General features: G+C 36.1%; 1 protein-coding gene across 2 annotated transcripts in view; it reads right to left on the bottom strand.

Moving 5' to 3' along the window:
* Nucleotides 1-435: 435 nt before the first annotated feature.
* The window catches only part of TTC13 (tetratricopeptide repeat domain 13), a 38,839-nt gene continuing 15,793 nt past the window's right edge, over nucleotides 436-23,481 (bottom strand). The window contains exons 9-23 of one of the 2 annotated variants that reach the window (XM_036380118.2): nucleotides 21,767-21,849; nucleotides 20,598-20,739; nucleotides 19,197-19,371; nucleotides 18,626-18,782; nucleotides 18,225-18,355; nucleotides 17,765-17,897; nucleotides 17,179-17,271; nucleotides 12,919-13,002; nucleotides 11,409-11,493; nucleotides 9,027-9,136; nucleotides 7,560-7,695; nucleotides 6,801-6,880; nucleotides 5,593-5,671; nucleotides 3,985-4,064; nucleotides 436-586 (exon numbers count right to left, since the gene is read on the bottom strand). In XM_036380118.2, coding sequence (XP_036236011.1) covers nucleotides 463-586; nucleotides 3,985-4,064; nucleotides 5,593-5,671; nucleotides 6,801-6,880; nucleotides 7,560-7,695; nucleotides 9,027-9,136; nucleotides 11,409-11,493; nucleotides 12,919-13,002; nucleotides 17,179-17,271; nucleotides 17,765-17,897; nucleotides 18,225-18,355; nucleotides 18,626-18,782; nucleotides 19,197-19,371; nucleotides 20,598-20,739; nucleotides 21,767-21,849 — 1,692 coding nt within the window. In that variant the 3' untranslated portion in view covers nucleotides 436-462. The remainder of the gene's footprint in view (nucleotides 587-3,984; nucleotides 4,065-5,592; nucleotides 5,672-6,800; nucleotides 6,881-7,559; nucleotides 7,696-9,026; nucleotides 9,137-11,408; nucleotides 11,494-12,918; nucleotides 13,003-17,178; nucleotides 17,272-17,764; nucleotides 17,898-18,224; nucleotides 18,356-18,625; nucleotides 18,783-19,196; nucleotides 19,372-20,597; nucleotides 20,740-21,766; nucleotides 21,850-23,481) is intronic. The other variant, XM_036380119.2, reaches the window with a different exon arrangement.

Raw genomic sequence — 23,481 nt, 5'->3', positions numbered from 1 at the left:
TGACATCTGTTCCTTCACTGGGCTGCACTACATGAAATGCCTGTGTATAATCCAGTTACTCACACGTGGTAGAGCTCTAAGTTTTCTGTGCAGAGGCTTTGGAAAAAAACACTGAGAAGTAGTATAGTTATTTCCAAAGAAGATTACTTTTCTTATTTTTATTAAATAAATTTTCACCTGCAGTCTGTTCAGTTTGTAACTGATCAAGTTTCTTACTGCTCTTCAGTTTGGCCCCTGAATAACTATTTCTGTTAGAGTGTGTCTTAATATGAAAAAGTAGTTGTTCTACTTCTTTTTTCCTCTTTGATATTATTGGTCACAGGAAGATTTCTTTTACTGGTGATAAATAGTCAATTAAGTTTGTTCTATTAAAAAAAACAATAAAATCAAACCGTTTTGACCATAATTTGTCATTCAAAATAATTTGCAAAGCAGTACCTCTTGGCCTTTTATTTGTATAAATTATACAACAACTATAGTTTTTTTTAGACAATGAGATGAGTCTGTATTTAGTACTTCAATCATCGTTCTCAGGGTTGGAAAAGTCTCCGATACTGATGGTAGGCTCTTGTAAGAAGGTGAAATACTGAAAGAGAAAAAAAAAGTTATTTTTTAATGAGTTTTATAATTTACCTGCAAGTTAACACATTAACTTAGTAAACTTAGGCTTTTCCTCATCACCTTCTCCAACAAATTTGGGACCTGTGTCAAGAATTAACTCTATGCAGGCTTGGGGCAGAGTGGCTTTGAAAGCTGCTGGGCAGAAAAGGAGCTGTGGGTGCTGGCTGACAGCAGCTGAACATGAGCCAGCAGTGGGGCCAGTGGCATCCTGGCCTCTCTCAGCAATAGTGTAGCCAGCAGGACCAGGGCAGTGATGGTCCCCCTGTACTCAGCACTGGTGAGGCCACACCTCAAGTCCTGTGCCCAGTTTTAGACACCTCATTGCAAAAAGGACACTGAGGTGCTGGAGTGAGTCCAGAGAAGGGCACTGGAGCTGCTGAAGGGTCTGGAGCACAAGTCTAAGGAGAAGCAGCTGAAGGAGCTGGGGGTTGTTTAGCCTGAAGAAAAGGAGGCTCAGGGATGACCTTATTGTTCTCTACAACCACTCACCAAGGAGGGTGTAGCCCACAGGGGGGTTGGTCTCTTGTCTTAGGTTAACAAGGGACAAGACCAGAGGAAATTGACTCAAGCTGTGCCAGGGAAGGTTTAGATTGGATATTAGGAAATATTTCTTCATGGGAAGGATGAAGACATTGGAATAAGCTGCCCAGGGAAATGGTGCAACCACCATTCCTGGAAATCATCAAAAGTGTGTGGATGCAGCACTTGGGAACATGGTTTAGTGGTGAACACAGTGGTGGATGAGAAGTTGGACTCAATGATCTAAAGTTGTTTCCCAACCTTAATGATTCAATGATTCTCAGAATCTGTTGTTCACAAACAGCTCTTGTTTTTCACGACTACTCCATCACCATACAGAATGAAAACAATGTCTACATAGAAGAGCTTTCCAAAGCAGCAGAATTTAAAGAAAAAATGTATTGCTTTAAGTCTTCCAGCCTTATTTACCACATCCACTATTACATATCTACCACAGACAAATAAGCCACTCAGGCTAATTACCTTCATATTATTACATCAAGTCCTTTGGGCTGTAGTTCTTCAGATTTCTTTTTTTTTTTCCTCAGCAAAGACAACTTTAGCATTTTCTCCACTCTGGCTCATTTCCTCACCTATTATACATGTCTAATTTGACCCAGCAATTTCCTAGGTTCTACTATACTACAAAATGGTATAGGTAAAAATAAATTGTTTTGGCAAGGTTATTTTTAACACAAATGACTTCCCTGATCTGGTTTGACATGGATTCCCATAAGTTTCAACAGTACAGCTGAGGGAGTCAGAACCATGTGGGTAGCACTGAAATGTCTTAAGCTGACTTTACTCCCAAGAACAAAGATATGTCTTTAGAAAAAACCAAAAAACCAAAACCGAAACCAGCATGAACAGAGGATTAATAAAGAAGACTATATAACTGAGAGAATTACTGAAAAAAATTGTGGGAACCATAAATAATTTTATATTTCCAAGACAAGCATGTCTCAATATTTGTGCAGACTACTCTAATAAAATCCACAACTTGCTACACCTGTAGTTTAGAAATGTCACTCCTTAATGAATACTGAATTTTACTCATTTACAAGTAGATTTTTAGCCTGAGTTTTACAAAGATGCCCTTGAATCTTATTAGCCTTCTTCCTTTAGGAAGGGATTTTCTAGTGAAAAGGGATAGTCTAGTGAACTTTACCAGGCTCAGAACCCCTGATAATAAAGGTAAGTAACGCACATCGGTGTGAGATGTCTGGCACTAAGAGCATCTGCAGAGTTCCACAGACTCTAGGATGCTGGACCAGACCTCAGGAGGTATGGGATCTAAGATCCTGTTCAAAGTAAGGTAAACTGAGAAGTCAAATCAGGGTGTCAGGACTTTATCCTGCCAAGTCTAGAAAATCTCCAGGGGTGGAGACTGCACAGCCTCTTTGGGCAGTCTGCTGAAGAAAATATTAGGCCAAGTCTAAATGCTGTTTCAGCTCATGCACACTGCTTTTTGTCTTCTCACCAAACAGTCATAGGTCGTGCAGAGCTGCTCTTAGATCAAAGCCTGATCTTCTCCAGGCTGAACAAGCCCAGCTCTCTCCTGTTAAGGCATGTTCTCCAGACCACTGGCCATAGTGCTGGCTCTACACTGAATTTGTTCTGGTCTATTATGGTCTTTACTGCAGCTGAATGCAGTATTTTAGGTGTGGTCCAAAGTGCTGAGTACCCCCTAAATCTGGTTATCCAAACATCATCTTAATCCATCTAGTTGTCTTTTGTCCAGACTATAATGTGCTATCTTGGTATGAGAGTACTGTGGGAGCCTTGCTGAAGTAAATAAAAATAAACAATATTGATTGTTCTCATCATCCCCAAAAGTCGGTTTTTACCACAGAGAACCATCATTGGCTCACAGAATGTTTGGTAAGCTCACGTTGATTGTTTTCTGTGACTTTTTCCTTCGTGTCACCTGCTTTCCTAGAGGACTCACTTCATGGCTTCCCCAGGGATCAAAATGAGGCTGACCAGCCTATAGTTTCTCTGGGCTTCCTTTTGGCTTTCTTGAAGAGGAACTCAAGATTACCTTTCCTGCAGTAACCAAGACTGTCCCCTGATGTGCACCATGTTTCCAAGATTATAGATGGCCCTGTAAGGACCTCGGCCAATTCTCTCAGAACTCTTTAAGTGCCTTGACCCTAACTTGAAGCATACTAGAACTGGTGTTGTGTCTGGCCTGATTTTTAGATTTTGTATGGGGAATAACAACTAGGGGACCAATTAAATACACCCAAATCATAATATTAATTCCTTGTCAATCTATGCAGTATTAAATTATAAATTCATATGAAAATCAAAAATTTGAAGCATTGCACAAAAGTCATGCACCTATACTAAGTAATGTAATTCTCCATATTTAAAATGTCTACCTACTTTGAAAACACTTAATCTCCAAATCAAAACAGAACTAAAGGATAAGCAAATTACTTTGGATATACAGTCTGAAGAGATTTAAAATAAGAATTTGAAAAATGGGTCAAAAATTTCCCCTTGCCTTGTTCACTCATTGCCAGTGATAAGCCATAATATAAAAAGACAAATATAACCCACTGGATAAAATGAAGAAAACATTAACCCAAACAATTTCCTCGGAGAGCTTACTCACATAACTGGATGTCTAGACTATTAACTACTCTGTTAGACTAGAAATACACTACTGTGTCTGTAAATGCAAATCTTCTCATCAATTCCTAAACAGTGTTAAAATATACACTGAATCCTTTACTAAACTCGTAATTTCTAAGTAACATTTCTTAGTATAGGTTTGAATTTTACATATAGTCTTTCATATTTTATTTCCCCATTCCCCATCTGAACAAAAGGATTTACCTTTTTAGATTCATCCAGCTCCTTGCTATTTTGGTAAATGCTTCAGACCCTGGTGCTGTCATGGCTTCAAAATCAACCAGCTGAAAATTCAAGAAAACAAAAGAAATATTAAGAAATTACAGAATTTTTAAGTTCTCTAACTTCAGGAAGGGCTTTGAGGGCTGTGCTACCTATATTCTTGGTAAGACAGGAGTAAGCTTACAAACCAGTCTATGCCCTCACTACTTTGTCCCTCACCATCTGTTTGAAGCATTCAAGCCAGACACTAAAATTCTCTGTGGGTTTGCACACCCCAACACAACCAATACTGGGAGCTACACTGGTCATGGCTACTGAATGACTTGCCAGGCAACAACAGGACTCTGGGCACCTTTGACTTCAGACAAATGAATTTTCAGCCTGAAAATTCCCGTTGTCGTAACTCTGCGACCAGATTAGCCCTTCTAACAACTCAGGGAAAAAACAAACTCCAGTTTCATTCCACCATTTCTTCCACATCATGAAAGCTTTTCTAAAAAACAAGTTTATTCATATTCTGGCATATTCTGTTTCAGGAAAAACCCTCAAATGTAAAGATATCCCCCCCAGTGATCCTGTAAGTCAGAAATCCTGCTTAGTAGTAATCCTGAAACTGTTTGCCTGCATAAAATCAGTCAGCAAAATACTACTCTATCAAGTCCTAAGAAAATACTTAAGAAACCCCACAGAAGTGTTTTACCTTAGCTTGAACTCCCACAGAATGGGGAAGATACCAGCTTAATGATGTACTGAAAAGAAGCTTTCTTGCTTGCTAAGCAAATGCTGTTTGCTCTTAAAAGCTACTAGAGTTCATTGCACTCAAAGGAGTACATTGTTTTCAGGGCTTTCTAAAACAAAAGAGAAAAATCACCCTTTCTTCAGTTATCCATGCAGGGTATTTTCTTCAACAACTTGGATTCTTACTGGAATTTTACTGATTCTTTTGACAATACATTAAGGAGACAGAGGTGTTCTCAATCCTTTCATGCTGAAAAGGTAATACAGCTAACAACCCCCAAGTGTCAAAGAAAAGGAAATCCTTTATTAAACAAGGTGGTATAATACCTTGTTTAATATCCACTTAAAAACCAGGACTTAGTTTGACTTCAGCAGAATACAGAGGGGAAGGAGAAATCAAGAGAAGTTGCAAATCCACCTCTACTAACCAAGCCCTAAAAGCTCTACAATACACTGAGAGTACAGACAGAAAATTTCTGCTGTGCACCAGAAGAATCACTAATTCTGCCCCAGTATTCTCTGAACCCTTCTCAAAGCAAGCTGAAAAGAGCAGCTCAGCACACTGGAAATGCTTCAGTAACAGATCTGTAATTCCTTTTGGACCAAACTGCTACAATTTGACTAATCCACATTAGGGCACATGCCATCTCCAAATTCACCAGCTGTCAGAACAGCAATGGAATTTTCAATACTCTCTCTCTCAGGCTGCAAGACACGATGGCATGCAGCTGACCCATGTCCAGCAAATAAGCATGCAACTTCTGTTCCTTTTTACAGCTCTTTCCCCACATTTAAAAGTATTATCTCCTCCATCAAGACTGAGCTAATGCACTTTGATATTTTGATACTTGCCTTTCCTTTAGGGATTTTCCCTGATACTTCTTTTCCACTTGCCATTAGTGCTCCCATGATCACTGAATAGGCTATCACACTAAAAAAAATAAAATTAAAAGCAACAAATGGAGTAGAAGTCTTTCCATAATTCTATTTTAGACTACAAAAGAAATGGAACACAGTATTGTTTCATAGAAGGCTAGTAAAGATTACTGTGCCAGTTATTTTAGAAGGAAAAACAACAAGCACAAAACACTTAAAAAGTGAAATCCCTGTAATTATCCAACATCACTAGAATGAAAGTTAGGAATCTATGGAGTTTTACTACTGTTTTCTACATTAGTCAGAACCATATTTTCAGACTTTGGAGCTCTTAAGACTCTACAGGGCTGAAAACAAAGTAGACTCCTGTTTCCAATAAGATCAGCTGTAGCCTAGAAGAGTTTATGAACTCTACTCCAATAGAGCTAGAGGCACTGTAAAGCTATTCAGTTATTTCATTTTTAACTTAATTTTTTTTTGAACTGCGAATCTCAGACAGAATGTCTCCTAATTTTTACATTCTATAAGATAAATGCAAAATCTGATTATAAAATCCCAAAATCTCAGGGTTTTTTTCATACTGAACTGTATCTAGAACTAAGATTAAAGATGTTAAGTGCTTAAGTGCTTTGTGGAACAGAGATTCAGAATAGTCTTACATGTAAGCAGGTTTGCATTAAACTAGAATTCCAGTTGAAGAGTTCTGTGATATATGGAACTTTATCCAACAGTTTCATCTGGTGGCCTTAACAGTTGCAACAATTTACTAAAATAATATTTTAGTGTACTTCATTGAAGCAAGTTATGCCAAAGTATATTTCATTTTAAATACACATTTCAGAAAAACTTCCTAAGTGAAATTACAGTGGTGTAACACAATATGGATTAGAAAACCAAGCATTAAAATTTAAAAATAACACTTCTCAATGTGTGAGCTGAGACTACTCATCATTTTAAATTTACATGCAGCTATGAATAGTTACCATTAGCAATTACAAACTAGCATTTAAAACAGTACCAAGTCAGTTCCCATTGTCACAGCAGCACAAAAGGAAAAGCTGTGAAGGGCACACAGCTCTATTAAAAATACTATTAATATTAAAAAATACATTAAGATACTGCAAGGCATGGACATCGTACAGCAGGCAACAAAGGTAACAGAGATGATGAATACCAACACTAACCTGGATCCTCTTGAAAGCGGCATTAAATTATAGAAGTAATAAACTAGTGACAGGATCAAGTTGCAAACAGCATCTACTTCCTAAGAGAAGAAAAAAGCATGAATTAAAGATAATTTAATAGCCAGGTAATACCTTACAAAGATATACATTGCAAAGTCATACATTACCACAAGTATTTTTAAGAACCATTTTAAGAGCCATTTTCCAATGTGAAAATGTCAAATAATGAAACTGAAGTCTGATTAGCAGAAGCTTGAACAAACTACTTTGTTGTATCTTTAACATTTAGGTGAAACACAGTTCATCTATACATCTATTAAAGGATGAAAAAGAAAAAGCTCATATGTAGTCAGACTGTCCTAGCACATAAAATCAACACAAACCCAATTCTAGAGCTTCTCACGAATTCATGTTACTCATCTTATATGTAACCACCGTGAGCCAAACCCTCAACAGTACTTACAGGGATGATGGCAAAGGTGAACACAGGCCCATGAGAAGAATAAGAAACAACCAGAACACACTGCAATACTGAGACCTTGCCTGGACACTCCCTAGTACTGCAGGCAAAGCCCAGCAAATTTTAAAACAACAGATCGAATGACAGCAACTTCTTACGGTACTTGTCATAACTGAGTTTAAGTAACTTTATTACCTATGAACTCTGTCAAAAACTGTTACAACTGGGACTATTAAACAGAGAGTATAAAAACATAAAAGGCTTTTTTAAGGAATTAATAATTGCTTGAACAGCTTTACCCCCAGCTCTGCAGACAGAATTAGAATTTTTCCTTTAGCTGTTAGATCCTTATATAGTGCATCTATTTCTGCATGATACAGCTGTGTTCTTTCTTCTGTCGTCTGAGTTTCTACTGAAAATAGTATGTTCCCCACTCTGTTGAGCAAATGAAAAAGAAAAGGAGGTAAGACATTTTTTGAACAGAACTTGATGCATATTCAGGCTAAATTACAAATCTACTACAGTTACACATCACCTTTTCCCTATCATCTTCCTTAAGCATGTGCATTACTTCCCATTTAATTAAAAATCCCCAAAAATCACTGAATAAAAAATGCTACATCAATCCTAAGTTTTAAAGAATGCATAAAGACTGCTACCTAATCACAGATGAAGTATTTACATTGAAGAACACCTGACAAGCATTAGTGTTTCACTTGAATTGTGGGCAAAAAATAAGAAATATGAAATTTTAAAATATCTTCATGGACTTAGGATTTTTGTATAGAATGTTGAATGTAGTTTTCTTCATTTCTAACAGGATTGTTTTGGTATAAAGCAGTTACCAACTATGGATCAAAACAGACTGAATGACACTGAACAAAGTTTGTCCAGAACAAAGTTAGGCTATTTACTGACACCAAAATGTTTTCCTCAAAAGAGTGAGGCCCTATATTTAATGCCCTTTCATCATATATAAGCCTGTAATTTAGAATGTAAAATAAAAAAACAAGAGATACATTAATATTTTAGTAGGGAAGTTTGGATTCCATGCCACTCATTGAAAGCGCATAAATTCTGGGAAAAATCCCAATGCATAGAATTTTAACTTTTTTTAATAAACTCTTTACTTAATAGATTGACAGTGCTTCTGAGCTTCAATTTGCTCACTTTCAGAAAGACAAGGAATCAGAATCCATGAAGTGAGACATTCACTGTCTCATCCAGAGAGTGACCCAAAACCTCCTAACTGTATTCTCACACATTCAGGTATTATTTAAATTTTCACTTGCAGATAGAAGGTCTGCAAACATCTCAAACATAAATAAGTCAAAATCTCAAATAGAAGACAGTGTCTTTTATTCTTACATCACAGAAATTTCCCTTCCATTCAGAACTTCTCAGTCAACACAAAAGACAAAGTCTCACAAGAAGAAATGCATTTTGATATGTGTAAAGACTGAGGTAATTGATATTTTTCTCCTTTAGGCATTTTATAGTCTAAGCTGAAAACAAGGTCTCTTATCACTTTTGTGCTGTATGTTTGAGAATCAACTCAGTTCCATCAGTGTTATCTAAATTCCCTTTTTGTTGAAAACACAACAGGAATCAAGCCCTCAAATGAATAAACTTCAGTTATTTACAAAAATGCCACGAGTGAAAAACAAAACCCACTTTATGTGAACAGAAATGGCATTTCAGACATTTAATTGCTAATAGTTCATCACTGCTTAATGTACCCTAACCCTTGAAAACAGTGAACATACTTATCTCCTGTTATTGTAATTGTGAATCCATCATATTCTTTCCCTTGATCCTTCAGGCTGGGGACTTTTGTGTTCACAGTGAACCCATCTCTGGTTTTACTGTTAAACTGCTTTCAAAAGAAAAAAAAGTAATATTAGAGGTAGCAGAGGCTGCCTACCTATTGCTTTGAAGCACATAAAATAGATGGAGTAGAAATGAATGTGGACAACTTACAGAACAGAAAAAAGTTACTGTCAGTGACATTATTTCATTCATCCTTTATTTCCTTCTGAATGGAAACCATAAATACTGAATGAGGCACAGTGGCATTCAACTTTATAACTAAATAGTGAATAAAATGTGCTGTTTATGAAAAGCCACTGTACAAAGCAAGTTGTACAGATTTGTCCCCAAGTTGCATGTTGTTGATGGCAACCTTTTGGTGCAACCATGTAAATGGAAAAGCAGGAATCTGAGACCCCATTTTATGTTTACACTAAGAAGTGGCTGCATTAGTCAAAGTGTGAATTCCAGAATAAAACTCAAAGCAACAGTTTCTTAACTGTGATCCAGTTTCAATTGATGTTTATTCTCCTCAGAGGGAAAATATCTCTAGGTTTAAGAATTTTACAAAGCTACATTATCTAAGACTAACATTGTAGCCATAGAGTTGTATAAACCAGGCAGAACTGCATTTAAGTAAAGCCAAAATCCCAGCTTTCCACATACAGCATTTGCCAGCTACCCAAATAACCAAATTACATCACTATCAGAAAGACATTCTTTTTATATAGGCACTAATGAAACTAGTATGCACTAGTGTTTACTCATGCAGTCATTTATATTAACCCAAAACCTGTGATCCAGGGTGTTTTGTTTCAAGAGAATCTGCATTTATTTTAAGGAACAAAAAGTCTCTAATGAGACAGCATTCCACTTTGATACAGTCTGGAATGGGACGCATGAAACTCAAACCAGACCAAAATGTACAGGTATGGAAACTGCTGCCAGTTAAGACATTTACTTTGAAATAATAAATGTACAGTCCACTGGGTTTATATATTTTCATCACTTTCTTGGAGTAACCTGTATTTTTAAAATCCACTGGTAGCATTTTTTCTAGCCTACAATTCAAAAGTAATCAGATTAGATAGATGCCCTACAGGGTCCTACTTGCACATTTGTGTGTCAGGAGGGAACACTTAGCTGCCCACCCCAACATCCACTACTTCTACAGTGAAAGCTTTGTTAAGGTTCAGTTTGTATCCACCTGGCTTCATGTTTCAAAGCCAAGAACAAGACAGTAATATAAAAAGGGCCTCTTAAATTGGGGTGTCTTCAAAGAACATATATTCACAACACATTTTAAAACTCAGAGAAAAATGTAGTGCTTAAACCACGTAGCTCCTGCAAAGATAATTGCAGTGCATGAGCGAGCACTAATATCAAGAACTCATCCAAACCAAGACAGTCTGTCACGAGTAGCAGCAAGGCAGCTTCAGAGATTTCTGCTCTATGGCAACCCAGCTGCTTTGCTTCGATACAAAATTCCAATGTGGACACACAAGATAAGAAAGTAAAGAATTTGTCTCTATTTAGCATAATGGTTTCTTCCCAAATTTTATTCTGCTCTGATTAAAATCCTGTACAATCCTTTAAAAAGACATATTTTGTAACTTTGTTTCCCCAACCCCACCCCAGATTAATTTGGAGGGGCAGGGGGGGCTAGGGGGGAACAACTTTTACTTAAACCCAGCTCAAGACTTACTACTCAAGTTAAGATAAGAGTATAAATCATTTTGCAGGTCATATATCCAAAGCCTTTTTACAAAGACCACCAGCAGGAGGAATAAAACCTGCAAGTTTCCCACTCCTTTTTTGGCAAGTCATCCTAAACTCAAAAATGTTATCCAGGATTTCATTTTAGCTGTCAGTCACAAAGAACAACTACTCCCCCACTTCCCTATGCCAGCCCCACCACGTACTGAGCTGCATCAATGAACCTAAAAGTAAAAAGAGTTTCCATATTCCTAATCTTACAGGCACATCAATTTTTCTCCTTCCTGTTGCACAGGCACAGAGTGAGCCCACTCTGGCAGATCTGACCACAAAGCCTCTTGGGTTGAGAAGGTTGGTTTCAAAGAATTACACCTAACATTTTGGTTTCCCATTATTTTGTTACCAGTTCACAGTTAGGCCAAGGATTTCAAATATACATCACCCATTCACACATATCAAAGGGAAGATCCAACCCTATACATCCAGATTTGGAGTAACCTGAGCTAGAATTTCCAATTACTCTTTTCAAGTTTATATACAATGGTTTTATTTTGAGGAACTAAATATCTTCCAGAACACATTTTACGTTTTTTACATTATATTAAACTTTTTCTGTAATTTACCTTCATTATGGGAAGAAGATCTTCTACTTTATGTACCTTTTCCAAAGCTTCTCGAACCTCTAGCAGTCCTTTTGGATTATTAGCACTGGAAAAAAATTAAATATGAAATACAACAGTTGAACACATGTAGCATTTCTGGAAATTCACATACCTTTAACCTAATCAGTCATACTTAAGTAAGTTGTTGAAAATTAATGATTTATTTTCTGAAAATAAGTTCCCTTATACTTGTCTACATGCTCTCCTACATTTCAAAAAGCAATTTTCTCCTGTATCAGCTCAGCTTATTTTTTCAGCTTCAAATCTCAATTTCAATATTCAGATTTATCTTATGTTAATCAACTACTCTGTCTTACTCTTGCTATTAACCACTCTAAAGCATCAAACAGTGTTTGCATGAGTGTGGGTGGGCAGGGGGTTCTAGGTAAGGAAAGACGGAAGTAGAAGAGAGTTAAAATTAGAAATATTCTTCACAAAATATACATATCTGTGTAGACTCAAAGGCAAGTAATACTTCAGATGCAGGCACAGCTGGATCATGAAGAAACCTGTTGAATTACTGCTCTAGTAATTATTAACTACACTATACAAGATTTTTAGAAGAGAATTCTTTTAGGAATCACACCACAAACTAGTCTGGGTTAAGGTCAAATGCTAACTGGGCTTACTCTGAACAAACTTTCTAGCAACAGAGGACAGAGTGCCAGCTACATATTTTCAGCAACTATCATAAATTTCTAAAACTTGAACATTTTCAATAGTTACAAGGATTTTCTGCACTTTCATTTTTGATATTTAAGTAGCATAATGAGATGGAAAAACAGAACTCAGTATTTATAAAAGTTACCAGACCAAAGGAAAACTAGAGGGTTTAAAGGTAAAAGAATTTTTTAGTTTTTTATGTTATCAGAACACTGTACTGGATTCAGCACCCATGCCAACATCAATTTTCATATTACCTTTAGTCATATTATTTCATTTAAGAGTCTACAACTCTCTTCAGTTCCAGGACACCATCTACCAACCCATCAATGTAACAGATAGTAAAGATTCTCTGCTCATTTAAAATGAGTTGTCAAACACCTGTTTCAATTAAAATTACCCTCCATATCTTCATTTATCTTTTTTCCTCACTTCTTAATAAATTTATCTCAATAGTCAGAGTAACTGTACTTGATTCTACCAGGAGGAAACCAAACATCTTTAATAAATCATATGCTTAGAAAGAATAGAGATCCAATCATGACAGAACCATGGCCACAAATTTAAGTTATTAGTTTCTAGGTATACCATAATTCAGAGTTTTTCCTATTAATTTAAGTTTCTTTATGGGGCAATGAAAACCGTTTTCCATTTCCAGCAGAAATTAAAACAATTATACATGCTAAGGAAACCAGAACTTACTAAACTGAGAAAAAAACCTTTCAGACTTTGTGAAATGAGTATTTTGTAAAATTCAGATCACTATTACTAGGGGAACAAAGCAGGGGGCAAAAAAATTGTAATTTACCCATGATAAACAAGGATCCTGTCTTTGATAAAATGAAGAATTTTCTCAAAGTATTCCAGGTACCGCATGTTAATGACCTGTCCCCTACAAAGAAAAGAAAGGGTTTTTTCAAGTCTTGTTTTTCAACCCAACATTCCAGGACACAAATATTACTCATTAATATTTGACACAATTTTATTCACAATTGCTCTGTAAATTAAAGGAGTGAACCATGTAGGATTTATCTACATGGTAAATTGCCAATCTCCCATTTTAAATATAGATTACATAGTGAACTTGCTCAAACTCATGTATCATTACAATTGGTGCTCTGTGATAAACTACATTCCATGCATATTTCTCCATTTTTAGTGTGCCCGATTCCAGCAAATCTTATCTATGTACTATAATTATCAATTTGTACAAGATATAATCTTCCCTAGACTCATAGATACAACACAACTAGAAAAGAATTCTCAATTGGCACATCTAGAGAACCAACACGCTCCAGCTTACATATTTGTCCATATATATGTTGATCTGCTCTGCTCTGACTGTCCACATATATTTTTCTTTATTCACCTATGTTCCTCTATATTGAACTATTTTTGCTTTTAATCCCAAGAATTACAAGTAGTAACTGAAAAAAAAAAAAAAAACATTAAAAGGTGTTGCTTTTTCCCTTGGACTACTAAGTTTAAAGAAATAAAAATCAATATTAAAATGTGGTAGAAGCCTGTTAGGATTATAACCACTCTGAGAGGAAAAATTACATACCATTACTGCATTTGTAGGAGTCCTTCCTCTTCTCCCAGTCTACAAAACAAGATTTTATAAAGCAAGCGTTATCGCTCTCTGAGGAAGCAAAACCACTGTCAATCACAGGAAGCTGTGTGCACCTAGCTTTTTCTTTCCACTTTAAGGGATTTTTGTCAGCTCAAGGCCCTGTCTAATGTCTCACTTGACAGTCTCTCACCTTAGGAGGCCTAGTCTCAGAAAACCAGCAGAATCAGTCCTCAAAAACTGAACAGAATTAGAACACATACACATATCTGCACATAGGAAAGGGAGGCAGGGAAAGTGGAAGGATGAAGACAAATCTAATATACAGAATTTGCCCTTGTTGTACGTCCCATCCTTTTCCATCTGTATTAAAAAATATCTGTACAACAGGCAGTAGTGTGTCAATATAAGGAAGTGGGTTCTCCTTTAGTGTCATCTTGGAAAATACATCCAAAGCAGACCTATCCTCTATAAGGCCATCGAGAAGCTGTTGTACCAAGAAAGAATTTTGGTGGGTGGTCAAAAGTGATTTGTGTTTATTCCCACTCTTTCTTCTTGTTTAGTAAACATTACTACCAAGAATTCAAAAGTTGCAGTGTTCCAGAGTGCCTCTGTTTCCCACAAGAACATTAAGCATATCATTAATGTTTAGCTGATCACAAATCCTTGCTTTGTCTATGAAATCAGCTAAAGCTTTCCAAAGCATTTTTGCTACTTTAAATCAAACTTACTAGCTTTGATCATTTAAGCCAGAAAGGAGATAAGCCAAACTCACCCTTGTCTATGGACCAACAAAGAGACAGCTGACACACTTGCATCTTGAGAACATTAAGATCTGAAATCCTATCAAAAATTGTGAAATGCCAGATGTTTCTTATATATCTTTTTAAAAAGGTCCCCAAATTGACACAAAACAAACAAAAAAGGTTTTTTATTTTCTGACACACTCCAAACATTTTGCCATTCTGGAAAAGAAAAAAAAAATTGATTCAGCAGACACTGAATGCTAATGCCTCCATGACAAGACTCATTTGACAGGAATCACTGAACAATACTGGACTTCCAAGGGAAAGAATTCGAGTAAAGAAAAAGATTGTGCTAACAGACAAGTAATCTAAGTATTTCTACCCACAGAAATTCCTGGTGTACAATCCAGATGAAATAAAACCTAGAGACAGCTTGAGCTCAGCATGACTAGATCTTTTACAAATGCTAGAAGAACACCCAACTCCTGTTGCTACAATTCTCATTTGACTGAACAGCTTTTATCTTAATATACACAATAACCATGCAAACTGCTATTTGTCAGCCTAAATCTACTGTTACACCTGGCTGTCAGGTAGCCATGCTGTTTTAGAAAGAATTCAGCCTTAGTCATATGGATATGAGAATAGCTTTCAAACTATAACCTAACTATAAAACAAAGTATATGTTCCTGAAGGACAGTCAAAAGACCATAAAGCAACCTCAGTTATCAAGAAAAGGGTATTAGCTCTGTGCCCTATTAGTCTTTTCAATCAGCAGCCATTTTACAAGCTGAGTAATGTAAAAAGGAAATTATACAAATCTGTGTAATTCTTTAAGAAAAAACTGTCATTTAGAAATCTGTGAACTAGAAGATGCTTCAAAACTGTGAAAAAACAACTATTACTGCTTAATAGGTTCATTTATTTTATCCCTCACATCATGTGAAATAATCAGGATGGAGCCAAAAGCAGAAACAAACAATAGAAAGCTGATCAAAGTGGTTATTACTTAAGGCTGGAGAATGACCAAACAGGTTTCCAGAGTCAAAAAGAATGCAATCACCATCCAGTACTAAAGCAAAAGCAACTCTTAAGACAGTGGTATTTAGGCTGCTTCAAATCTATTGTTTCTTCAAAACCAGCATTTTTCAGAGAACCACTACTTAGCTATCAAACAAGCACAACCAAAATGCTGATGAGATCCCCAATAACCAAGGCTGAGCCAAACCAAAAAGGTTAGCATTAGGTTCACTGTGGGCCTACAATTCTCAATGTTCATGAAACTTAATTCAGACTTCTATAAAATGACCAAAACAGCTGTAACAGTACATCTTCAGTTTTGCCAGCATTCTCTGATGAAAGGAGAACAAGTACCCTGGCCACTGCAAAACCAGAGTTCCTGACAGAGATTCTGTACAAGGACATATTTCCGCAGAATAAACGTTCAGTATTCATTTCAGGATGTTAATTAAGTGTTGTTACATGAATGCCTTTCTGCCAACACAGATCACCTAGAAGTTAGGCTTTTACTCTCCCATTTAGAAATAAAACCATGAAGAAACAGGTGAAGTGTGGAATGCATCTCTGTCTCCAAGTACAATGGCTGTGGTTTCTGCTGCACTGTACATATGAAGAGAGAAATGCAGCAAAGATCAAACAGCCTGGAGCCCAAATGTAACCCTTGGCTGGGGTGAAGAGAGAAGCCTGAGCACAAGGCTGTTCAGAAAGCAACACATCTTGCAAAGTTAAATCATCTGCACTGGAATTTAATGCTGCATTAACCATTCCAAGTAAAGGAGAGGCTGCTAGGGTCCATTCCATAGACTGGAAGGAAGACTGAGGACAAATCCTCATGAGCCTCTGCATATGATGATCAGAATATCTCTATTTTTCTATGCCTGAAATAATTCTTGATAAGGCTTTGTTTCCCTTATTCTCCTTTTTCAGTACAGCTTCTCAAAGAACAAAGAGACAGACATACATAAAAGCAGAATGACAGATCAAAGATTCAGTATTTCCTAGGAGGGGGTGGATTAAGATGAAACCTGGCTACATATTTACTTACACAAACACACTGCTCCTGTGATTGACAGTGATGTTGCCACATCGAGTCTATCACACTTGCACCACTTCAAGGGGGGTAGTAGCACTGTCATGACTACAAATACAGAGTTTTGCAGCATGGGAGAAGATGGAACGTACAACAGTGGTTGAATCTTTTAAATTTTACCTTTATTTGGAAGTGCAACTGTTACATTTCACAGGTTACTTATTTTATCATTTTTGCTTTACTTTGTTTACTTTGGCCTGCCTTGAAAACAAGTATGAGAACTGTTTTCCCTGTTCACTGTAAATCACTATTAAAACTAATAGAACAGCAACGTTTCAATACCACTGCCTTTGAGAGGCAGCATTGACAAAAATTACAACTATGATAAACTTAATAAAATGTTTACACTTAAGGTTACTTGGGAAATAAAAACAGCATGTGAAAATATGTATATTCTGGATCCATTTTAGATACTGCTACAACTCAGTAATACAATTGCAATTCAGGAAAAAGAGGAAATGTCGTAAGGGAAAACTGTGCACAAATCCCAAATGTTCCATCAGAAATCATAAAATGAATATTAAAGTAAAACAGTAAGCACATATACAGTCAATGTTGTAAAATGCTGTTTCACAAAGAGCGGGCAATTCTGGTGCAAACCCGTAGTGTGTGTGGGAATGCTGTTTGGTGAAACTCTCATACCTGATTAAGTTAATGTGATTATTGAAACCTCTGCTAAGGCTCCGGGCAGGCATTTGGTCCAACCAAAGCACAGGCTGGTCAGGGTCAGCTATCCTACAAAGACAAAGGACATCAACATTGGCACACATTTCAATCCATGTAATATTTCTAATAAAGCTTTATTCACAGACAGAACAATTTTAGGCAAAAACCAGAATTCAGAGATTACAGAAAAGAACTTTTCCCAAAACACTGGTTTTTTTCCTTATAAAAACCATACAACTCAAACATTTGATGTTTCTGGAGTTGAAACTGTTCGTTTTTATTTGCCTTAGCTGCAATGGATCCTATGGTCTCTCATAGCTTTGCTTCAACTGGAAAATGCTATACCCTTTTTTTCCCTCCTTTACAGAAGAAGAAAAATGGAGTATTTTCAGAAGTGCACTCCTTTTCTTTTATCAGAACTACACCATCCTTTTATCAGAACTTTTCTAGTTACACAGTGGCAGCTAGTGTTCATTTTCTTGTCCATGACTGCAGCCCTTTGGTTATCTGGAGCACTCATCATTATGACAACCAGTCCAGGCTTGCCTTCTGTGACCATTACCTTCTCCACTTCACAGCAATATCAAACATATCTCTCCACTGCATCAGCCTGGTCTTCCCATTCATCCGAACTTTGGAGTTTGCCCAAGTCCGCTGCACAGCTTGCATTACTTCTAGAGTGGCCAGTCCCATTGCTGAGGTGAGGCACGAGGACAGAGGTACAAAAGAAACAGAAAACCAATTAGAGCTAAATACTCAGTGTTGCACAGACAGGAAAACTGAAGTGGGAAAGCAATGTATTTACAGGAATAGAATGGACAACATCAAAAAGTCTGGGAGATACTGATTTCCAATGCTCAGTTTGGTCAAGAAAATGCTGACATAATAATTATTTTAAAGTTTCTATCTGATTTGAAAGAAACAGAGCATAAACCAAATTTGCAGATAGAAAAGATACAGCATTCAATTATCACACTGACTCCCCTGCCCCCTCTCAAGTTTACAGAACATTTTCAGTATACCTCTATGTATCCTTTTATTTGGAAGAAATCCTGGTGTCTCATACTGCATCATGGAACCCAGATGATCAGCTACACATATGAGCTCTTGCACATCAGGCTTATAGCTTTCAAAATTCTGAAATAACACATCTCTTACAGAGGAGAAAAACATGCATCAGACACAGTTTGGTTATAAAAGTCCTGAAAGCATTTGGCAAACAAATCTGTGTTTTACAAATCAATACCATTTGTGTGAGAAACACTTTAAAGGATACAGAACACTCATTCCTCCTCCAGTCCACTGAACATACACATAGTATGTTGCAGTTACATGCAATATCTCAAATTAATTCAGTCTTACTGAATTCAATGGCAGACCCCCCCCTCCATTTAAAATAAACCTTAAAAATAAAAATTCTCACTTTATATGTGGCTGTAACCCTGGCTGTTCTTCATAATTTTCTATAAGAAAAGGAAGATTTTTGGCCCAGTGATCCTTGAAATTTCCAGGCAGATCTGTATCAGTATTATACTCTGTAAGAGGGGTATCCAAATGTGCATGCAAATACCTAGAATACTCTGAAGGAAAGAAATAAAATTAATACTGTTTGCATAATCAGTTTACTTATGCCAGTAACAGTAACCAGGTTATATGCTTGGCAGTTAAACAACATCACTTAAATAAGTCATTATTTTTAGATAATATCATTTTTCTATTAGCCAATTTCCAAGATAGAAATAAGTCTTTTTCAACCAAGTATCACAACAATCTACATTTATATAGAAATGTATATTCTATTTCTGGATCTAGTTTTTAACTGTATGAACAATAAGAATCAGTGTATCTGTTTCTTAACATACATAGTCAACAGTGCTCATGAGAATGTACACTGTTTTCTCTAGAATGACCATAATTACAAGCAAGCTTGCACTTTTAGGGTCCTTGAAGCATTTAAGAAAATTTTTCAAAAACCCCAAATAATTCCAGCTTACCTCGGAGATATTTCACTTTCAGATATTCTGGACTGGCCTTCTGACCTGGTAGAGGATCATTTAACATAACTTTGGTCTGAGCTTTTATGCCTTCATAAAACTGTCCCATTGCAACATGGCTGAGACCCTTCATGTACTGGCACACTTCATTGTATGGTTCTAGCTGAAGGCATCTCTAGGAGATTAAAGGAACAAAGCACCCATAAATCAAGAGACAGAAAGATTATCTTCAAATAATCCAACCTGTCTGGCCAGAAGACATGTGAAAAGATTTATTGATTATTAAGATCCACTTCCATCATAATTTTCTTTCAAATGCTGCTGAGCACTTAAATTGCTAGCAAATTTAAGAAAAAATATTTTCAGCTTTATAAAAGGGGAAAAAAACTGAAAACCCAAACCTTGCCAATGCAAATATGCCTTTGCATACTTTGATCTAACAATATAGCTGGGTGAAATTAGGCAAAACATACTCCTGAAAATATTGCAAATTATTTTGGGTTAAGTATATAGATATATATCTCTTCTGTCATTTCTCCCATTCATCTCTTCACTACTTCATGCATTAGTACACTTCTATGTTAGTCAGCTATTTACTGTATGTTAAACACACAGCAAATTCCTGTTTATGATTCAGAAATGAATGCTCCAATTCTTCTAGTAATTACATGTTTTTAGAAGAGCATCTCCATCTCAGAAGTTGAAGTATCTTTTCAATTACATCAGTACCTATAAACTGGGTTATAGAAGGTGAATATGTAATAATGCACGTAAAGTGTTCTCCTTGGGATAAGCACAGACTCATTTGGAAAGGGATCTTATTTCATTCCTTGTTTTAAGAATATGGGCATACAAATAACATCTGCCTTTTTTTGCTCTGCCTCCAAAATAAGGCAATTATTTAATGCCAGTAGAGATAGGCAAGATTTTGGCAACATGAAAATTTCTGCAAGCACAATGAATCACAACATATGCTGAATTTTTCGGAAGAAAATGGTCTAGAAAAATTAGATAAACATTGTAAGTTATTTTCAGCTGAAAATTACAGACTAGTACATTTTACCTTTTATCCAAAATGAAAAAACTTTAAGTTTCAAGTCAAAATATCAGCAAGAACACAATTACCAGTTTAAAAAGAAAAATAAAATATTTCAGTTAGCGCTTGGCTTTACAAACACATAAAACAGTTAAAGAAGCCACCTTAGTTTTAGCAAGATTGCATTTTTAATTACAAACTGTTAAGTTTTATCTTTTAAGACAGATTCAGAAAAGAATACTTCTAGTTCAAATGCCCACACACTCAGAATGAAAAACTTTTAAATTTGTCCGTTTTATTGCACTTGTTGAATACAAGACCTTGTTAAAACATGTAAATTTTGTGTTTACTTAGGGCCTGCTTACCTTAAAATTCTTTAGTGCTTCATCTAAGCTACCATGATGATAAAGCATCATTCCCTTGAGCTGTAATGTCTGAACATGATTTTGATTCAGCAGTAAAGCCTTCTGGAAGCTCTCTGTAGCAGCATCAAAGTTGCCAAGCTCTCTAGGTGATTCCAGAAGACGGAAAGTGAAAAATACAGAAGGCAACAGTGACAAAAAAAAAATTGTTAAAGGTGATTTTAAGGTGTCCAAAGGGGATATCATTGAAGAGAAACAAAGCACTAAAGGAAAACTTCTATAACAAAAGCAGTAATTTTGCAACCATTCTCCTGTGGCAATAAAAGAACAGCTGCACAGTTTGTTACTCCCAGAAATATGTACTCTGATATACAACCCCACAAGACCACAGATCTTCAAAATCCTCAGCAGACATTAAAACTATAAAATCACATACCTAAGGTATTTCTTCAGAAACTAAAGTAAATAAAACTTCCACACAAAGCATTCTTGTAAAAAATTATCTTTAAGAGGACTTTTTAACTTTTAAAATACAAAAATGTTATTAAAAATTTACCAACTACTTAAATGCTGAGTAAGAAGAATGCATATGGTGTTTGAAAACTGAAACTAACTAAAAATTTACTGACTGGAATTACTCCAATGAGCAGGACAGCTATACATTTCAGCAGACAGTAAAAACAGTCACAGAGAAACTGTCATGAGAAAATTAAAATAGAAATAGTATACAGTTCAGTTTATCATAGTTTTTTAGTTCAGTAATTCAAAAAAGAGCAAGTTTTAAATACATTTGCCTGAAGAATTTGTAACAGAATAGTGATTAACCACAGCTCTTTAGTTTCAAATAAATGCATGAACACCAAAGCCACTATATTTGAAGCAGGATTTAATCAGCTATAGCTCATGTTGTATTAACCCTTTCTATCATTTTAAAATCATTTAGCATACTTAAAACACAAAGAGCTCCCAGAGACTAAATTAAAAATACAAAGCAAACATAGAAATTCTTTATATTGAACATATCCTGACATAGCCATACCAACTGCCGGAGCTACCAAATATCACATTTGGTTCTGCACAACTTTGTAATAAATGTGTAAAACTTAGAGTGCATTTTAAAGAACACAACCAGATGAAAAAATGACTTTACAACTGCTTCTGAATATGAGTACCTGTAGGCTTGTCCGAGACTTTTATATGCATCTATGAAGTCTGCTTTCTGCTTCAGAGCTTCTTTGAAGGATTCAATGGCTTCCTACAGAAAGGGACCAACAGAAAAAATTGTAACTTACTACATTCATTAAATTTCAGCATCCTCAGTAGTTATTAGCTATGGAATTTATGGTTATATATCAAAAGCTTTGGAAGGAACAAACGAGGCATGAATTTATTACAAAATCTATAGAGTAAAAATTATTACATAATAAATGAAATACTGAAACATCCTTTACAGTACTGACAGATTTAGCTGAAATTCCTTTGTCTAATATGCAGTGGGAATGAGCAATTCTTTTAGCATTTTAATAGAGTTCAGAGATGAAATCCTTTCAGAGTTTGCTTTCAAGCACAGTCTGCTCCCAAAAGCAAAGCAGTCTCTCCTTACAGTCTTCTTTCTTCATTCATAATGCACCTCCTAAGTTTTGGAGGCCAAAAGACTCCTTCAAATCTGCACTCTGCCTTTAATTGTCTTATTGCATTCTTTGTTATTGTCTCAGTTGGAAACATTCTTTTTAGGGATTACAGAGTAAATGATCATCTTCACACAACAGTGTGTACTGTTGCTATCACTGCTATCGCTGTTGTAAGGAATACAATGTAACACAAACAAAAGCTAATAAAATAAGCATGTGGTTAAAGAAATATTCCTCTTCAAAGAATCTGATTAAGAACTCAGCGTTTTAAACTAGAGTGGCTACACAAACTGGAATATTCAATACTGAGACTTAGAATTAAGGATGGAATAATCAACTACTTTATATTACTAACGAATGCCTGGAAAGTATCTTGAAGTCTTCAATGCAATAAATTAGATGCTGTAAGTAAAGAATTACTGGTATCTTTAGTCAATTTAGAAATTATTGTTTAGAAAAACTATCAAATATATTCTGAGCACTACAATGTGCACAAAAATACCCACTGAACAAAAATGTAGGACAATCACCTACAACTATAGAGAGGCTCATATCCTATAGATAAGTTTTAAAATCAAGATTATTATTCCAAAAACCAGTGATTCAAACAAATCTCTTTTCACTCAAAAATGAACACATCCACCCTCAACCCCCATCTTCAATTTTCAGCAAGCCTTATAAAACCTAACACATGGCATAGCTTTCCTTTAAAAGGCAGCCTGAATCTGACTGGAAGCTAAGGTGTACCTGGGAATGAAAAACCACTCATTGATAATCTCTTAACATGAACATCAGAGAGGGGAAATGCTTCCTTTGAGAAAAGAAACTGGGGAGAAGGATGTGGCAGTAGAGAAATGTATTGACCTGTGTATCAGAAAGAAGGAAACTTTGCTTCTATTCTGCTAACTGAGACAGCACTTATTTTTGTCAACTTTCCAGTCAGCTTTTTCTTTTCGCCATCACTTTTTGGGGTCTCTGTTGCCTACAACAAAAATCAGAAATCCAGACTATTATTTGCAAGTGTCTCTTCTTACTGCAAGAAGACACAGACAATAGAAGTTCAATGACAGTCTGATGTTCCCACAGCATACAGTGAGACTGTGGAAAAAATACCTGCTGCTTGGGTACTAAAAAAGTGAGGAAGTGGACTGCAAAAAAAAAAATAGAGATAAAAAAATAGTGCTTGCCTATGAAAGATAGCGGGCTGAAACTCAAGAGTCCTGGGTTCCCTCCAGATTCTGCATACAACCCTTAAT

This window comes from Molothrus ater, chromosome 3, assembly GCF_012460135.2.
Source record: "Molothrus ater isolate BHLD 08-10-18 breed brown headed cowbird chromosome 3, BPBGC_Mater_1.1, whole genome shotgun sequence".
In the NCBI taxonomy this organism is placed as follows: Eukaryota; Metazoa; Chordata; class Aves; order Passeriformes; family Icteridae; genus Molothrus; species Molothrus ater.
Note: the sequence above shows the minus strand (reverse complement) of the source record. Positions and strands in the feature narration are given on the sequence as shown.